Genomic DNA, 17,866 nt, shown 5'->3' on the forward strand with positions numbered 1-17,866 from the left:
GAGCAGGCCTAGGGGGTCAGGGTGTTTTTAACCTGCCCCCTTTTCTTGTTTTTCATGCTTAATTCCCTGTTTTGTTGTGACTCGGGCTGCCAACACTTCCTGGTTTGGAGTGTTGACAGCTAATTAGAATAAAGCTCATGGTCGGGAGGGTTCGCAAATCCACCGCGGCCATAGATATCGAAACTTATTTTTTTAATTTCTCAGCATCTACTGAATGGATTTACACCATTTAAAAAAAGGTCGTTTTCTGAACCAAGCATTACCTTTTTGCCAAATTTGGGGTAATTCCCTTCAGCAGTTCGGGCTGTAGCCTTGCCTAAGGTTTCCTATGGGAAATTGATTTGTTTACTCTTATTTATTAAATTTCTCAGCAACTACGAACGGATTTACACCATTTAAAAAAAAGTTGCTTTCTTAATCAAGCACTACCTTTTTTGCCAAATTTGGTCTAATTCCGTTCAGCAGTTTGGGCTGTAGCCTGTCTCAAAATTTCCTAAGGAAATGAACATATGAAAAAAACGTTTTGGGACGCCCCTTTTTTCTCGGCCCCCGCTTGACGAATCACCCCCAAAGTTTAAGGATAGGAGCTGACCTGGATAGACTTTTTCTGGGGGAATTTCGCAAAGATTTGTCAAACGACGCCAAAGTTATTAGCAAATCAAACAACGCTTTTATTATGGAAACTAGGTTCTAACTATAACTACCTACTGGCGACCTCCAGTAGGATGGAGAGACAGACAAGGCACACACACACACACAATTTGCATGCCATCCATAGTGGTAGGCACTTTTGAAGAGTGCTTGGTCTGGAGAAGCACAAACTCATGATTCAGAACTTAACACTGGTTAGGGCTGAATTTAATAATAAGAATGGTTAGGGCTGAATTTAAAAATAGGAATTTATTTCCACCAAAACAAAGATTTTTCATCAACATCAGGCTAATGAAAATGGGAAAAACATAACTTTCTAGCCTGTACTATGCAGCTTGCATGCATACAGCTTTTTATGTTTAAAGTATTTTATTAGAAAGGTACAGCTCACAAGGAAGCAATTTACAAACATGCATTGTATACTGCAAGAGGCAACTCTAAATCAGAAATGCAATGTCCCAGCCTCGGGGCTGCTCCAATGTCCTGCTTTTCGCACGGAGGCGTACACAATGATAGAGAAAGAGAAGAAAAAAGAAAAAAAAAAAAAGGGGGGAGGGGAAAAAAAAAGGGGAGAGAGCAAGAAAAACATAGCCCCTTGGGCGTGTACCTCTATTAAGTAAAATAACATTCCCCAACAAACATCCCCCTCCCCACCCTCCCTGTCCAGTGCGGTGTAGCCTGAAAGCATTCAGTCATCCTTCTTCCTTCCAACCCCGTACATGCCTGTGAGTTCCTAACAATCCCCTCCTGAACGAAACAATGCCTCACGTAGGGGGCGTAAGCCGCAGCAGCCTGAGGTATCTCGGGCACGTGATTTCCGTAAATTCTGAAGCCAGCAGTGAGTAAAAGGGCTGCCAAAGTTCCTCAAAACCAGTCACATCTCCCGCTAACGTGAGAGATAATTTTTCCATCCCCAGAACATGCCACAACCTGTGCAGCCAACCAGTGCGTGAGGGAGTGGTGGTTGTGCGCCAGTGTATCAATATGTTTTGTACCGCAGAACCCAGCATAATGGCAATCTGTCTCCCTCTCTTAGATTTTAGTGGGTACATTAAGTCATTCGGGAGTCCCAGTAGGGTGTACGCTGGGAATCGGGGCAGTTCAATCTCGAAGCATTTATCAATCTCATCTATCACTGTCGACCAGTAGGCTTGTAGTACTGGGCAGTCCCAGAGGATATGCGTTAGTGTACCAACCTGTCCGCACTCCCGCCAGCACCTATCGCTAAGGAGCCTATCCATTTCGTGTAGTCTTTCGGGGGTGTGATACCAGTAGGTGGAGATTTTAGTGAAGGTTTCTGTGAGGCCCACATGATAGGCCGCGTGTCGTGCTCTGTATGAAATACGTTCCCAATCCTTAAGGCTAAGCGTTCTCCCCAGTTCCCTATTCCATCGCTCCCTACCGGGAATGTAGAAGTGGGAAGATGGGAGCTGAAGCATTTTGTATAGGTCAGTAATAAGTTTGGAGTCTGAAGCGCGGGTGATTAGCCATCGTTCATACGGGAGGAGCTCCCTGTCCGCAGATTCTCTCACACTCGGCTGCAGGGCCCAATGTCGTACCTGCCAGTATCTCATACGGTCAGATTCAGTCAATTGATAATTATCTTTGAGGCTGTGAAAGGGGATATCTCCGCCCGTCGCGTACATATGGAAGAGCGCCCTACAGCCCTTGTCCCTCCAATGTGAGAAGGCCCCTTGCTCCATCCCCGGTGTGAAGTCGGGATTGTCTACAATCGGTGTGAAAGGGGAGGGGAACGTAGTGAGGTCGAATGTGCGGTTCGTGGCATCCCATACTTTCAGCGGGACCCGTGTTACGTGGGAAGCATAGAGATTCGGGGGGCGGTGTGGGCGCCGAAGAAAGGGTATTTCTTGTAGCGGGCGCCCAGCCACCGCCTGATCTTGGAAGAGCCAATGTTTATCGGACTCCCACCTGCTCCATTCCACCAGATATCGTAATTGGGCTGCCTGGAAGTATTTGCGCACGTCGGGAACTCCCAGTCCTCCTGATTCCGGCGTCAGTGTCGTGAGAGTGCGGCGCATTCGGGGTCTACGGCCCTGTCACACAAATCGGGACATGTCAGTTTGCATGTGCGAAATCCAGCCCTTGGGTGGTTGTAAGGGTAGTGCCCGGAATAAGTACAGAATTTGGGGTAAAACTGTCATTTTGATCGCTGCCACCCTACCAAGCCAGGAAAGCGTTCCTTTGTTCCATCTCCCTAGTTCGTCTCTCACCTTTTTGCCAACCGCCTCATAGTTAATGGAGACCATGGCCTGCAACGTTGGAGCTAATGTAATCCCTAAATATTGCACCTGATCGTTTGACCATCGCAGTGGAAAGAGCCTTTGTAGGTCGGTCCTCGTTGTTAAAGTCAGGGAGAGGTCCAAAGCCGTGGATTTCTCCACATTCATCCGAAAGCCAGCCACAACCTCAAAAGCCTTAAGCTCTGCCATACATGCGGGTAGGGCCTGCCTCGGGTTTTCCAGCGCGAAAATAACGTCGTCTGCGTAAAGGCTTATCACATGGGTGAAACCTCCCATTCGTACGCCGGTTACGGCCATATTCTGCCGCACTCGCTGGGCAAAGGGCTCCATGTAGAGCGCGAAGAGAAGGGGGGAGAGGGGACATCCCTGTCTTGTGCCGCGTTCGATATCAAACCGTCGCGAGCCACAGCCATTCACTCGAACGGCGGCCGAGGGGGAGTTATAGCAATTAAAGACCATGGTTCGGAACTTTTCTCCCATCCCCAGCTTTGCCATAACTCGTTCGAGATAGGGCCAGTGCACCCGGTCGAACGCCTTTTCTGCATCGACCGAGAGAAGCATACGTTCCCCTGGAATACGTGAGGCCTTCTCCAAGACGTGAACTATTCGCTTAGTGTTGTCCACGGTCTGCCGTCCAGGCACGAAACCGGCCTGATCCGGTTCAATTAGGCCGGGGAGGTACTGCGCCAATCTTGCCGCAAGAATTCCGGTGTAGAGTTTCAAGTCTAGATTTAACAAGGAGATTGGTCTGTACGAGCCGCACTGCTTCCTATCTTTCCCTGGTTTGGGGATGACCGACACCGTCGCCTGGAGCAGATCCGGAGAGATAGTTCCAGGATCAGAGAAGGAGTTAAATAGTGTGGTCAAGATAGGGGCTAGTGCCCCGCAGAACGTTTTATAGAAGAGGGCTGTATAGCCGTCTGGGCCAGGGGCTTTCCCCAGTTTGAGCCTAGAGATCGCTGCAATCACCTCCTCGATCCTAACCTCTCTCTCTAGATAAGCTGTCTGTTCTTGATTCAGGGATGGTAGGGTCACCGAATCCAGATAACCCTCCGCGTCCCCCATATTGGCAGTGTCTGCTCTATATAGATCTGCATAGAAGCGGCGAAAGGTCTCGGCAATTTCGGTGTCACCAGTGACCCCTTGCCCTGCATTCCCTATCAGTTCCTTCACCTGGCGACTCTGATGGGCCACTCTCAGTTTGGCTGCCAGCAGGCGGCCACAACGATCTCCCCCAGTATAATATGCGTGTTTGAGGCGCAATGCTGCATATTCCGCCCTGTCGAGGTCCAGAGAGGACAAAAGTTTCCTAGTCGCCTTCAATTGTTTCCAGACTCTCGGAGCCCCAGTACGACGGTGTACGGCCTCCAATTCCCTGACTTTCTGGGTGAATTCGTCCCGTTTCCGTTTCCTTTCTCGATTATCCGCCGCCGAGATCGCAATCAATTTTCCCCGTAGTACTGCCTTGAGAGCCCCCCACTGAGTCGAGAGGGAGGTATCAGCATTAGAGTTGTGCAGCTGATAGTCCTTGATCGAATCAGTAATGCTTTGCACCACTTCTTTCCTATGTAGGAGGGTGTCTCGAAGTCTCCAAACCCCCCTTGGGGCAGAGCTCGGTTGGAGATGAAGGGTCCCCGAGACCGGTGCGTGGTCTGACAGAGAGATAACACCCATGTCCGAGGCTGTGGCAAGACCACGAACAGGTCCAGAGACCAGCAGGTAATCAAGTCTGGCATAAGTCTTGTGTGCATGCGAATAGTATGAAAAGTCTGTGTCGGTCGGGTGGAGTTCGCGCCAGAGATCATGCAGATCAGATTCAACTAACTGGGCCTTGATTGCCTGTGAAAGTTCCCCAGTCTGTGGATATCGCTGCGCCGATCTATCTTTAACGGAGTCAAAGACCAAATAAATGTCCCCCCCTAGTATTATGTGTTTGTCCGGTGAGGCCGTGATCTCCTCTAGAGCCCCGCGTAGAAATCTATCTTGCTGCTCATTCGGGGCATAGACGGCGCCCACAGTAAACGTTAGGGCCCCTACTTTAAGTCTGTTGGCTAGAAGTCTACCCTTTTGTTCTACCCATTTGTGCAATACCTCACCCTTAAACGATTTGGACAGAAGAATAGCCACCCCTGCTGTTTGAGTCGTATTGGAGGAAAAGAACTGCGTAGGGAAGTGGAGGGACCTCATTCTGTGACAATCACTAGCCAACAAGTGGGTCTCTTGGAGCAGACAGATGTCCGCCCGAGAGTTTTCCAATAAGGATAGGATGGCCCTTCTCTTTGTGGGATTATTCAACCCCTTAACATTCAGGGTCAATATCTTTAATTCTGCCATGGATGATGCGGGTCACTCTGCCTGTGCGTGCGAACCAGAGTGCGTGAGAACAGGATGACTGCCAAGTAATGTCGGTTGGCTACACTAGCATTCACAGATACCGTAGATGCACTGGACAGGGTAACTTCCAACTCTCCCCCCCCAACTTCCCCCATCCCCAACTCTGAACAGACCTTCCCCCCCACGTTTCTCAACACCCACCACAACGTTTCAAACTCCCCCCTCACCGCCCTCAACACTAACCCCCGGATCATGCTTCCCCCCCCTCACCCGTGTACCCCAACTTCTTGAAATAGTCCCGGACGAGCCCAGACGGACCAGTCCGTGGAATGTTACCTTAGTGGACGTCCAGCCACACGTGGTCAAACCTTCACTCCCCCCCCATCGATTTCCAAAGCCCGCCATGGAAGTACTGCTACTGTGAGTTCCCCCGGAGCGTAATTAAGCGGTCAGTGCCACCTCCGTTGGACCTTCAAGCACCGTGGACGCCGTCCGGACGGCGGCCTCCTGTTCCGCTCTGATCGTTGGAGACCCTGGCCTCCGCGCGGGCTCCGTTGTCCGTCTTCTCCTGCTTGTAGCTCGACGCCAGCCATCGACCGTCGTGCGCCGCCGACTAGGTGTACTGGAGTCCTCCTCCTCCGTGGTGATGCTCAAGATTTCGCAGGCGTCTTGGAGGTTCCGTACGTGGTGTGTCTCCCCCTGCCATTTAAAGATAATACGAAAGGGGTGTCCCCAGGAGTAGGGTGTCTCATGCTGTTTGAGGAAGTCCGTCACAATCTTGAACGACTTGCGTTTTTGAAGCGTGATTGTGGACAGGTCCTGGTATAATGCCACTGGGTGATCTCGGAAAGTGAGAGAGCGCATCTTCCGGGCCTCCGCCATGATCTTTTCTTTCAGCTGGAAGTCCGGGAGAAACGCCAGGATGTCCGGAGGGGGGCCACTGGATCGTCTGGTGGGGCCCACTCTGTGCGCTCTGTCAATTCTAATGGGGAAGTCATCCCTTTCTCCCAGGACCATGCGGAAGAGTTCCTGCAGGTATTGAACAATGTCCGGGTTCTCCTCCGAGGATGGCACACCTCGGACCCTAATGTTATTCCTTCGTGACCTGTTCTCTAGGTCTTCGTTGTGCAATTGTAGGTCCAGGTGCTGCTCTCGAAGGGTCAGTACTTCCTGTTGGAGAAGAGTGATCTCCTCAGCCTGTCTGTGCGTGGTGGTCTCCACAGTGTCCACTCTCTCTCCTAGGCCCTCCACTTCTCTACGGACCTCACGCACCTCACCCGCTACTTCTTGTTTTAGGGCTTGAAAGTCTTCCCTCAGCGTGCCAAAGAGAGATTCCAAAAAGGATCTTGTCACCGGGGGTTCCGCCGCAGCACTAGACTGCGAGCTCCCGGCTGCTCCAGGCGAAGAAGAGGCTCTGTCCCCCTTGGTCTGCTGTCTGTTGAGCATCTCCGGGAGCGTGCGGTCGGTGCGGTCGTTGCGTTTTCCTCCTCTTTGACCGGCCATGATTCAGGCCTCCCCACTAGTTTACTCCTTCTAGCACGTAGAATCCGGGCCCCACGGAGTCCGCTCCCAGTTCGTGGCAGACGTCGATCCGCGTCCGCTCAGAGGATCACCACCGGTTCAGGTCGATAGCCCCACCTCAGGTTGAGGGGGGGGGGGGGGGGAGGTTGCCGTGGTAGTCCCCACGGGGGTCCTGTAGCTGCTTCTCAGGTACAGGGGTGGCCGTTCTCGACCTTCGTCGCCACGTCTAGTTGATACTGTGGGTTCTGGTCGTTCTGGCAAGTCCACCTTCTGGGCGTTCTAGGTGTCCACGTGGCCTCCGGCATCTCTGGGGGTTTCCCACCGCACAAAGCGCGTCCTAGGAAGTGCAGTCCGAGCACCCCGGGCTTCGGGGGCACTCTGTCGTGCGTACAAGGTGGCGCCGGGGAATCTGGGGTTGGGGGTGCCACCCGCCAGGGGGGCGACTGCGTTCTGTCGGCAGTAGATCTCCTCCGTGAGGGAGCCACCCTGCTGAGCGCTGCGTTAGGGCCCCCACGTGGCTCCGTTGGCCCCCGAGCCAAGCGTGTGCGCCGCTCCCCTTGTGGTCCAACCAGTACTCCGGGTTGCGGCGAACCCCAGGACCCAGCCTGTGAGGCGACCGCTCCAGGCGCTCCACGCGGTCCACAGCCCCCCCCGGGCCGTCTGACCGCCAACAGTGTGTTTCAAGGTGTGTAGTCCAAGTATCACGGGCCGTGTGCGTGCTCCATCGCGCTTGCCGAGTGTTGCCGGCGGTATTGGGGCGCCGCTGGCCCGGGAGGTGCCCGTGTCCCTTCGGCCGTGGTCGCTTCCGCCAGGGGGCTACTCCGCCAAGCGCTGCGTCTTTCTCCCCCACCGCCCGGCTAGGCCTCGAAGCCGGGCGGTCGCGTAGCTCCTCCCCCGGGTCAGCCCGTATCTCTGGACGTGGAGACTTCCAGGTCTCGGCTGCCGAGGTGTCGGTACCAGGCGCGCTGCTTACCGCTCTGACGGCGGAGTCCGTGGGGAAGCGGAGGCTGTCTGCTCTGGGTAGCGCGGTCACTGTGCTGTTTGCGGGCCACCAGTGGGTCCGGGCGGAGGTCCCTCTTCTCGGCTCGCCGCCATCTCAGAGCGTCGGAGGCCAGCGGACACCTCCCGGACACCCCACCGCTCCACTCCGCGACGCTCAGCTGCACCGCCCGCTGGAGTCTGAGGGCCCCACTCACAGCGGCGCGTCCACCCTGAGTCCTTTAGCCGTCCGGTGCCACGCTCTCCTGTCCGGGCCAGGGCACTGCAGCAGCTTCGGTCCGCGCTGGCCCCGAGCACGGCGCCGGGAACACGATGAATTTAGCATTCTGTGGTGTGCTGGGAGCTGCAATCAGGCCATCATCCGTTCCCCGATCAACGGAGCCAGTCAGCGCGGCTCCGGGGGGAAAATGCGGCTGAGTTTAGGGCTCGGGGCCTCCGATGGGGTCGGGAGCTCCAGCAAACACGTCCGTCTACCCCGCCATCTTTGCCACGCCCCTCCATACAGCTTTTTAATGGCAATTCATAGCTCACTGTTATAGATTAGGATTCTAATTTATGAACTGCGCAGTAACAAAATAATCTCTTTGGCAAAAGCAGTAACCACTGAGCTAGGCACATAAAATATTGTTCTATGATATTCATGGTATTCGTTCTTTGCAGCACGCATGTTAACCCGCTGCACTACCTTAGATGAGTCAACTGCCCTGGACAAAACTTTCATCTCTCTCCAGCAGGTACATTAATCATCAGAGTTAACTTGACACTTTTATTGTTGCCTGAAAACTGCTGCATATACAAGAAACTTTGCAGTGCTTTTAAAATTGCTCCACCAACAAATCGCCCCCCACCGTTCCAGCTTCTCAGGGAAAAGACCGATGCCCGATACGTCCAGTCCGGCCTTGCCAGTCACTGTATTTCTGTGGATCAAAGGAACCGATGCTATATTTGGATGTGGTATGCACAAAAATGCTATTACTACAGAGTGGCGAGGGAAAATACGGGGGCAACAATGTGTGACCGCTCACACTGCTGATCTGACCTGTTGAGGAAGATTCTTGGTAGCATTGATGCTTCTTATTTGAAAAGTACCCTGATTAGTGGTAGGCCTAAGAAAACTTTAGTGGAATTCTGTAATGTGTAAAATACTGAAAAATGCCTGCCATTATTTTTTTTGGGCACATGGTACAGGCAGACCAATACCCTTCAACCTAGGCACCCACAAGTTTCTAAGCTACTGCAACTCATTTGGCTCTCACAACTCTACAGATCTGCCTTTGAAAGAAATGAAAATGTTTATCTTAGGAACTGAAGTTAAGATCACAAACTGTTTAAAATTCCTTGAGACCCACGTCTTTAGAGCTCTTTGAGAATGATGCCCTTGTAATGCTTTGAGACACAACTTCGGAGCGCGTCTCAATTAGTGATTAGAACATAGGTGTATAGAATTAATTAAAAGCATCTTAATTTCAATTTAATTCAAAAATGTGACATTAATTTGTAAATTTAAAACAGGTTGTAAAAATATTTAATAATTATATAATAAATAGGTTTTATTTTTAGATTTCCTAACATTTACATATCTAAATAATTTAACATGATTTTCTATGGGATTTAATTTTTCAGGCAGTGGACACATGTAAGTCTACACTTTTGAGTAACTTTACACTCACATTATTGAATATCCCAAAGTAGTTAAGTTACTCAAAAGTACAAAGGTAAATTCCATGTGTAAATTACTTACAAGTGTAAGTTACCCTTGTAAATAGCCCCACTTATATCTACGTAATACAATACAATTCCTTTCACTTTGATATTCCTAAAACTTGTTACCCATCCAGAGTAAAACTGTAAATTTGAGAAACAGCAAAAAAGTTGGTACTCGTAAGATCATGTTGCACGAAAGAAGACAGTTTGAATGGTTTCGCACAGCTTGAGTGATTTTTACAACACTTTACAATCAACAGTCTGTAAAAGTTGCAGCAATATTTCCATATTTACCTGTGCTTTCTGTAAAGGAGCCATTCGACAGCATAGAACAGCTGTACATTTCTGACAAATTTGTAGAAAAATATGTTTGTAGTTACTGGAACTGGAGTTCAAAGTTGAATTTAATATTAGGGATAACGTGAAGCCATCAATTATTAGGCCATATTCTTGGGTTACTGACCAGCTTCTATAACAATAAAAAAAAATGCATTTAAGGTATTTGATCATCAAACAGAGATAAACAAGAAGAGAGGGTCCTTAAACCTAGACACAAACAACCATCTACACAAATTAAATAAATGAATATATATATACTTTTTGAAAACACATACTGTATTAATACACTATACAGTTTTAGTGCTAACATTTTTATGACAAAATGTTCAAATTACGTGCATATTTATCAGACTCTGTTTTTAACAGTAGAACCAGTGAGTATAGAGTGTGAGGATAGGTGTGGCACAGCGGCTGGAGCAGCTGACTCTGGAGTGGGACTCACGGTTTGATCCCCCGCACCGATGGCAGCTCAGCTCAGCACCATGTGACTCTGGGCATTAGCTCACTTAATCTCGCCGACGGCCCCCAGTGCCTTGAGACCCTTAGGGGTGATTAGTTTGTGCTTGACAAATATTAGATTTGCATATTGCGATAGGTAGCTGAGAAAAACACAATTATTGAGATCATAGAGAACTGGGACTTTGAAAGGTCTTTATTTCATTTCAATCCTTCTAAATGTGGTGCTTATCTCTAAACTTAAAACTGGTACTTGGTTTGATATAGCTCTAGAGTGGATAACATTCTGCCAATGTGCAGTATGCACTTTTTAGCTGCATGAGCATACTACAAAAAAAGTTTGACAATCAGACTACTATTGTCTGCTAGACAATCTCACATATAAAAGTGAACTGGGGACTAAATTGTGTATTCTTGCTCTTGAGGTCTATTTATCCATTAGATATCCTACATCAGGGCTTTTATGCTCAATTGATCTGGATTTTCCGTTAGCTTTAAACAGCTTTTAGGATCTTGTGAAACACAGAAGTGAGCTTAAAGTGTTTTTGCAGTGAAATAAGTTAAGTTGGCATTTTTAAAGCAGAATCTCTGGTTAAGTCTGCTTGACATGTTCTGTTAAAGACATGCAGACCAAGGTATTCACTCAATGCTGTTGCAAGGATTCTAGTAACATTTGTTACTGAAATCAGAAATCATAAGACTGCAACCCCTCCACTTGTGATGTTTCTGCACTCATAAAAATGTATGGGCCAATATTTACTAACTAGCAGCCCGTCCCGACGTTGTCCGGGGATGAAATAAAATGTCTGAGTCGCTTCAGCACCCGCCTGAGCCCCGGAGCAATATGGAGCCGCGAGCGTGTTTGTGTGGCACAAAGCACACGCACGCGAATCTGTGAGTGTGTGAAACAGCAGTCTATGTATGTTTTTGTTTACCTGTTTTCCAGCGGCTACACTGACTCGCTTCGGCACCCGCCTGAGCCCCGGAGCAATATGGAGCCGCGAGCGTGTTTGTGTGGCCCAAAGCACACGCCCACAACAGCATCCGAACGGCCACGCCCACATGGAGCCGTGAGCATTTTTGTGTGGCACAAAGCACACGCACGCGAATCTGTGCGTGTGTGAAACAGCAGTCTGTTGTTTTTTTTGTTTACCCTGTTTTCCCGCTGCTACGCTGACTTGCTTCAGCACCCGCCTGAGCCCCAGAGCAATATGGAGCCGCGAGCGTGTTTGTCTCTCACAAAGCACACGCCCACAACAGCATCCGAACGGCCACGCCCACAAAGCAGTACTGTGAACTCTTGGTTTTGACAAATGCCGCGCCCACAAGGGACTACTTTGCCCCTAAAGTTCTTTGACCTTTCTAATGTATATAGTGAGCTGCTGCGTAGCCTATGTCCATCTGCTGCAACTCCCCTTTACAATGCTGTATTGGGTGTTGTGATTGGTGCTGTACTTCTTGAGCTTACCCGCCTCAAAGGTTTCAGCTCTCTCTTTATAATAGTAGTATAGATAGATAGATGGGGAATTTCAGAATTCCATTTATTCTGCTGTTCAGGCCAGGGTTATTATAGCTGTGCTTGAAAGTCAAAAAATGTATATAGGGAGCTACCCTTTCTGGCAGGAAAATGATTGGGTCAACAATCTTATAAAAAACAGAGTTCCTATAACAATCTATTGACTTAAATGTAAAATGTAAATTGATACTTGTATAGCGCACTACTCACCCGCAAGGGTCTCAAGACGCTTGTACGAATACCGCTGTGGAACCCATCCTGGCTTTCCCTGTGAGGCGTCCACTCCTGGGCACCCCCAAGGTGGAGGCCAGGCATTCTTAGCGTTGTGGGGGCCGTTGTGGAGACTAAGCAAGCTATTGCCCAGAGTTGCAGAGTGGGACTCCATGATTGGAATAGGCACCGAGGCGAGAATTATCAGGTCTGTGGAATTTTTTAGCCCGAGGCGCGCCGAGGCGGGGAATTGAAATCTGGTCCCGGGCTAGACCTCTGCATCAGGGTCTGCCGCTCTAATCATTGAGCCACACTTCTCCACGTAAACATGATGTTGTAATGTTTGTGTTAAATATTGCTAGAATAGCAATTTTTAAAGAATATTGTATGCTTTTTAATTTCTGAATCTTATGAAAAACGATTGTGTATATGACTTTTAAGTGCAACAAATATGTTATTATCAAATTCTTAATCTTCTCAAATAAATGAATGAAAACTGTTTTTATAAAAAAGAATTGTTTCATGTTTTTCATGGTACCTTTAGGCCCCACATACACTTAGTTTGGTAACCAGTGCCACACTGTAATCCCTCCCATTGTTGTAAACGTCCCCTTTTGGGATCTTAACACCACCTATGAATTATTGAACCCAGGAGAAGGAACTTTGTTTTTTATAACAGGGTTAATATAGGACATTATTTACAATCTTCTCATACAGGTATGCACATAGAATGGACTACCTATCTTTCACAGCGGTTTTCGTAGTGAAATAACTTGAAATGAGAGTTAAGGAATGTGAGATTCTGCTCCCTGTTGGGTCAAATAAGTTGCCACTCTGAGAGATCTGTGTTTCAGAGACTCCCTGATTCCTTGCTGCCACAACCTCAAGATTCGAGAAATAAGCCAAAGTCTTGATACTACATTCGTTTCATTGCAGTCACACATTTGTAATGTAAATGTAAATGTAAATTGATACTTGTATAGCGCACTACTTACCCGCAAAGGTCTCAAGGCGCTTGTACGAATACGGCTGTGGAACCTATCCTGGCTTTCCCTGTGAGGCCTCCACTCCTGGGCACCCCCACGGTGGAGGCCAGGCATCCTTAGCGTTGTGGGGGCCGTTGCGGAGATTAAGCAAGCTATTGCCCAGAGTTGCAGAGTGGGACTCCATGATTGGAATAGGCACCGAGGCGAGAATTATCAGGTTCGTGGAATTTTGAGCCCAAGACCCGCCGAGGCGGGGAATTGAACCCTGGACCCGGGCTAGACCTCTGCACCAGGCTTGACTAACTCATGAATTGGAGCTTACAGGATGCAAATCCAACCAGTACCTCAGTTACTGATTGACACAGCATGATTTTCCTGTCCCCCTTGGGTGCTTAGTGACTTGCAACCCTCTATTTTAGAGTTAGGCACACAGGGATGGGGTGGAGGAATATGCAGCTGGATATGGAGAAAAACTCCCCACCTACCCCCTAAAAGGAGTAGAAGGAAATCCTGGCTGTGCAAAGCTAAACAAGTCTCACAGCCAGGTGCAGCTGTGATGTGAGCAGTGGGAGCATATTAAGGCAGGATGTTGCTGTGGGGGATGATGGCGACGAAGCTAGATACTACTGACTGTGGCCCAGACTCTGACCACTCATTACAAAGAGACCATGAGATACTAAAAATGAATCCAAAATGAGCACATTAATCAAGATGTTCCTGTGAGACAGTTCTTGATGTATGAGAAAATAATGGGGCAATAAAACGGAGTGAGTCAAGGGAGATTTAGAGCCACCAACACATGGTCTGTTAAATATATTGTTCACCCTTACGGGGGCAACCGGATATACCACGATCAAGGGACCTTGAATTGTCTAAGCATCCTGAGAGAACCTCAAAAGGAAATTGCCTGGAGACATGGACAGAGAGCAAGGAAAGGCAGACAGACTTAATTATTAGTTAGTTATAGTCCCAAAAGGTGTAGGAGTGCCTGATTCAAGTTACTGTATTTTTAATTGTTTAACTTAATTTTTTGTTGCATGGGTCCTAACTGATCTTTTAGCAGAGTGAACCAGATTTATTCATTCATGAGTTGCCTGCCCAAAATATGGAGATGAGGAAGCTTGATAATACCATATGATGTGGCAGTGTCCGGTTATAGCAAAATGCTGGGCAACTATGACTGATATTCTTTTGGAGGTGACAGAGAGAGCAGTGATGAAGAGGCATACTTACTGAGCTTGAAGGTGAAAGCAAATGTGTAGATTTTGACTAGCTATAATCCGAACACTAGACTGGAGAAATGAAGTGGTGAGATGACCGGGAGTACAATTTTCCACACTGGGAATAAGAGGGGAGTCATAAGGACATCAATTATGCAAGCATGGATACTTTGTTTTTAGAATTTGAGACGCAGAGGAAAGCAGATAGGCCACCAGGAAAACTCAAGAGGGGAGGGGGTATGTAGGAATTGTGTACAGAGGTGTTGAATTTTGATAATTAATGTCTCAATTGACTGTTTCTTTTACCATTTCAAGCCTGAGGCCTGTGAGTTAAGCCTAAAAAAGCCTACTAGACGGTAGCAAGTAAGTTCCTCCAAAAGTGGGGGACAGGGTTCCAATCATCTCAGATTACCCTAGGGGTATGATTACAAGGTGATATAGTCAACTATACAGATGTTGCAGTATCTCTTTGTGGCAATCTAACCAGGGACCCCGAGATCCGCAAATGTTCAAAATGGCGTAGAGTTTGAAAAAATATATAGGTCCGCTTTCAGAATGTAATTTAAGAGTATTTCTATGGAGATCAGATGTAATTGTTTTCCAACGTAAATTAGACTAATATTGCTCTGTTCAAGTAAAATAATTTAAATGGACACAATCTGTTAAAAACTCATGTTAAATGTTTCATTATAAAGTTGATTTTTATTATTCCAAGACGAACTACGTTTCTGCCTTGTATCAAAACACTTTATAATGCATGTAAACAGCAAAAGAGCGATGGGTATTGCCTGTGGGCAATAATAGTCATTCGGCTTTAAAGCAAGCTATTCAACTGAAAAGCACATATCATAGTTCGAGCACAATAGATACAGCCAGGTGTAATAGAAGTGGCACACCAGAAAAGTCTTCTGTTCTTTTAATTCAGGATGTGATCTCCTCGCTTGTTTCCTATGGGTAAGCTTTGACATTATGGGCTGCAGGCACAGTGCTTCTATGGGGTTCGAGCTTCCTAATAGGTAATTTAGCAACTTAGAACATGAATCACTCATTTCATGTTTTCAGTACCTCTTTGGCACTCTGCTCCCAGGTTACAACCTTGCTCGTTCCAGACAAAACACATTGAAACCTATTGCTCCTTTGCTTTACTTGCTTACATGTATCACTATTTCCCATAACTAATGCAACTGCTACAATGTCTCTTAATATAATACATCTATTAGTAAAAAGACCTACCAACTTTTAGATACACAATATCCAAAACGGCCACAATTTTATAGGTTACCAAAGGTACATAAAAGTCTTCCATCACCACCCTTTAGACCAATTGTGTCAGAATGTGGATCCATCTCAGAGGCATTGGGTCGGTACCTAGATCACTTCTTACAGCCAATGGTTCAGAATTGGAAGACCTATCTAAAAGACACTACAGCATTTCTAAACCACTTGGAATCATTACCACGACAAGCTACATCAACATGGCTTCTATGTACTATTGATGTAACTGCATTGTATACGTCGATTCCCCACAATGAAGGAATTGGAGCCATAGAATGGTTCTTATTGAATAATGAATGCACAGGAGCTAACAAGATCTTTCTGTTAGAACTCATGCATTTCGCATTGTACTATAGCTATTTTAAATGGGAGTAATGTTTTTTTTTGCGCAGTGTAATGGAACATCGATGGGATTTGCAGGGGCACCGACCTATGCAAATATGTTTATGTTTAAGTTTGAACATGAAAACATCCTCCAAGAACCAACATGGACCGAACACCTTGTCTCATATAAACAATACATAGACAAAATTTTCTTAATTTGGGATGGAGAGAAAAATCCCCTTTTGGACATCAGAAACTTAAATCAATGTCATTAACACATCAAGTTCACACACAACATCAGTTAGCAAAGCATAGCATATCTGGAGGTGGAGCCTGAACTGAAAGACAATACCTTGAGGACAAAAGTGTATCAAAAACCCACAGATCGCAACAGTGGTTTACATTTCCAAAGTTTTCACCATCAGTCATTAAAAAGCCACTTGCCGTATTCGCAATTTTTAAGAATCAAACGAATCACCAACACAGAAGTACAGATACAGCAAACAACTGAAATGTTCGAGAAACGATTCATGGAAAGAGGATACCCAGAAAAGTTGGTGAAAGAATCAATTGAAAAACAAAAGAAAGTTGATATATCAACTCTATTAAAACCAAGTATGAAAAAAAAGAGAAAAGTTGCAATGTATGTATTCTGAAACACTCTACGGAGGCTGACCGGATCAAGAACATCATAAAAAAACATTAGCATTTAATAGAGAACGAGCCCGAATTAGGATGCATTAGAAATCAAAAAAACATTTTTGCCTTTCAACGATCGAAAAATTTAAAAGAACCATTAACAAAAAAAGCTAAGAAAGAAAGTCTGCCATATTTCAAAGGAAGTGTCCGTGTGGGAAAATTAATGTAGGTTTAAGTAAAAGTTCGGATAACAGAACATAAAAGTTCCATTCGACTTAAGAATGTCAAGTCAACAGTGGCCATGCATTGGTCAGAGGCAGGTAATAACATTTCCCAATTGAGATTCACTGTACTGGAAGCTGTAAGAATGGACACTGGGACTGATCCACGCAAACAACTGCTAAAGGCTGAATATTTTTGGATAAAAAAACTAAATACCCTACAACCTTTGGGGCTCAATGACCGGATTGAACTAGCATGTTTCTTATAATTTTCATAATTTTTTCATGATCCACAGATGCATGTTTAAGATTCACAACAGAGAATGATTGGCACACTGCAATCATAGACAAAAGTACATGTAGCGATGATGTTGGCTCGTTATTTTGTGTATATATCACAGTTATGTTGATCATGTAATGATGTTTTTGAAAGGTATAACTTTATTAATGTGTGCGCATTAGCAATGTGGCGCCGCAGTTAAAAGAGAGGAGGTCCCTTTAAATAAGGGCAACGTAGCATAACACGCGATCATGATACAACGTTTTTTTTTAAGCAAGAGTGTTTGGCGCAAAATGCCTACAGAATCGGAGTTCCTCCGCTCATAAATTTCAACTAAGAACGTGTTTTGTAGTTTTTTAGGATAGATTTCACACTAAACTCCATTTCGGTGTCAGCTTGTCGAGCGCTTTGATTATGAAATCCAGATCACTCGATTACAAATCATTCAGTTGTGAGTGAAGAGAGAGATGAGCGTGGATGTGCTGGTAGTGCTTAAAGATATCACATAGATGTGGGGAGAACCATGCGGCGAATTCATGTATCAGAATATGTACACTTTAATAAGGTAGTTTTGAATTTGCTTATGTTTGTGTATGTGTTTCACTTCTGGATTTTGTGTTTACTTTATTAATTTGTGTTTAGAACATACAGTAGCTACAAAATGAAATATTACAAATGGGTTATGTATTAGATGTGGAATCATGATATATATTTTTCATAACCTGGTGGTAATGGAATTGATAGTAATCAATTGGCTTCTTGGTTTTGATTTATATAGACCCCTGAAGAAGGGTCTCCATGACGATCCGATATGCATTGTGTGTTGAAATAAGCATCATCATGAGCTATAATGATTAAAAAGAATTACGGAATCACGAAGAAGAATACATTTAATTGATGAAAAAGTTCATCATAAAGTTTTGCAAGAGT

The 17,866-nt window shown here is 46.4% G+C and overlaps 1 protein-coding gene across 5 annotated transcripts in view; it reads right to left on the bottom strand.

Annotated features, from left to right (window-relative positions):
- ATP11C (ATPase phospholipid transporting 11C (ATP11C blood group)) overlaps positions 1-17,866 on the bottom strand; it is an 828,266-nt gene that overhangs the window by 123,360 nt on the left and 687,040 nt on the right. For all 5 annotated transcript variants that reach the window (XM_086918646.1, XM_086918644.1, XM_086918645.1 and 2 more), the window contains exon 20: positions 9,765-9,939. In XM_086918646.1, coding sequence (XP_086774772.1) covers positions 9,765-9,939 — 175 coding nt within the window. The remainder of the gene's footprint in view (positions 1-9,764; positions 9,940-17,866) is intronic.

This window comes from Lissotriton vulgaris, chromosome 4_1, assembly GCF_964263255.1.
Source record: "Lissotriton vulgaris chromosome 4_1, aLisVul1.2, whole genome shotgun sequence".
Taxonomy (NCBI): domain Eukaryota; kingdom Metazoa; phylum Chordata; class Amphibia; order Caudata; family Salamandridae; genus Lissotriton; species Lissotriton vulgaris.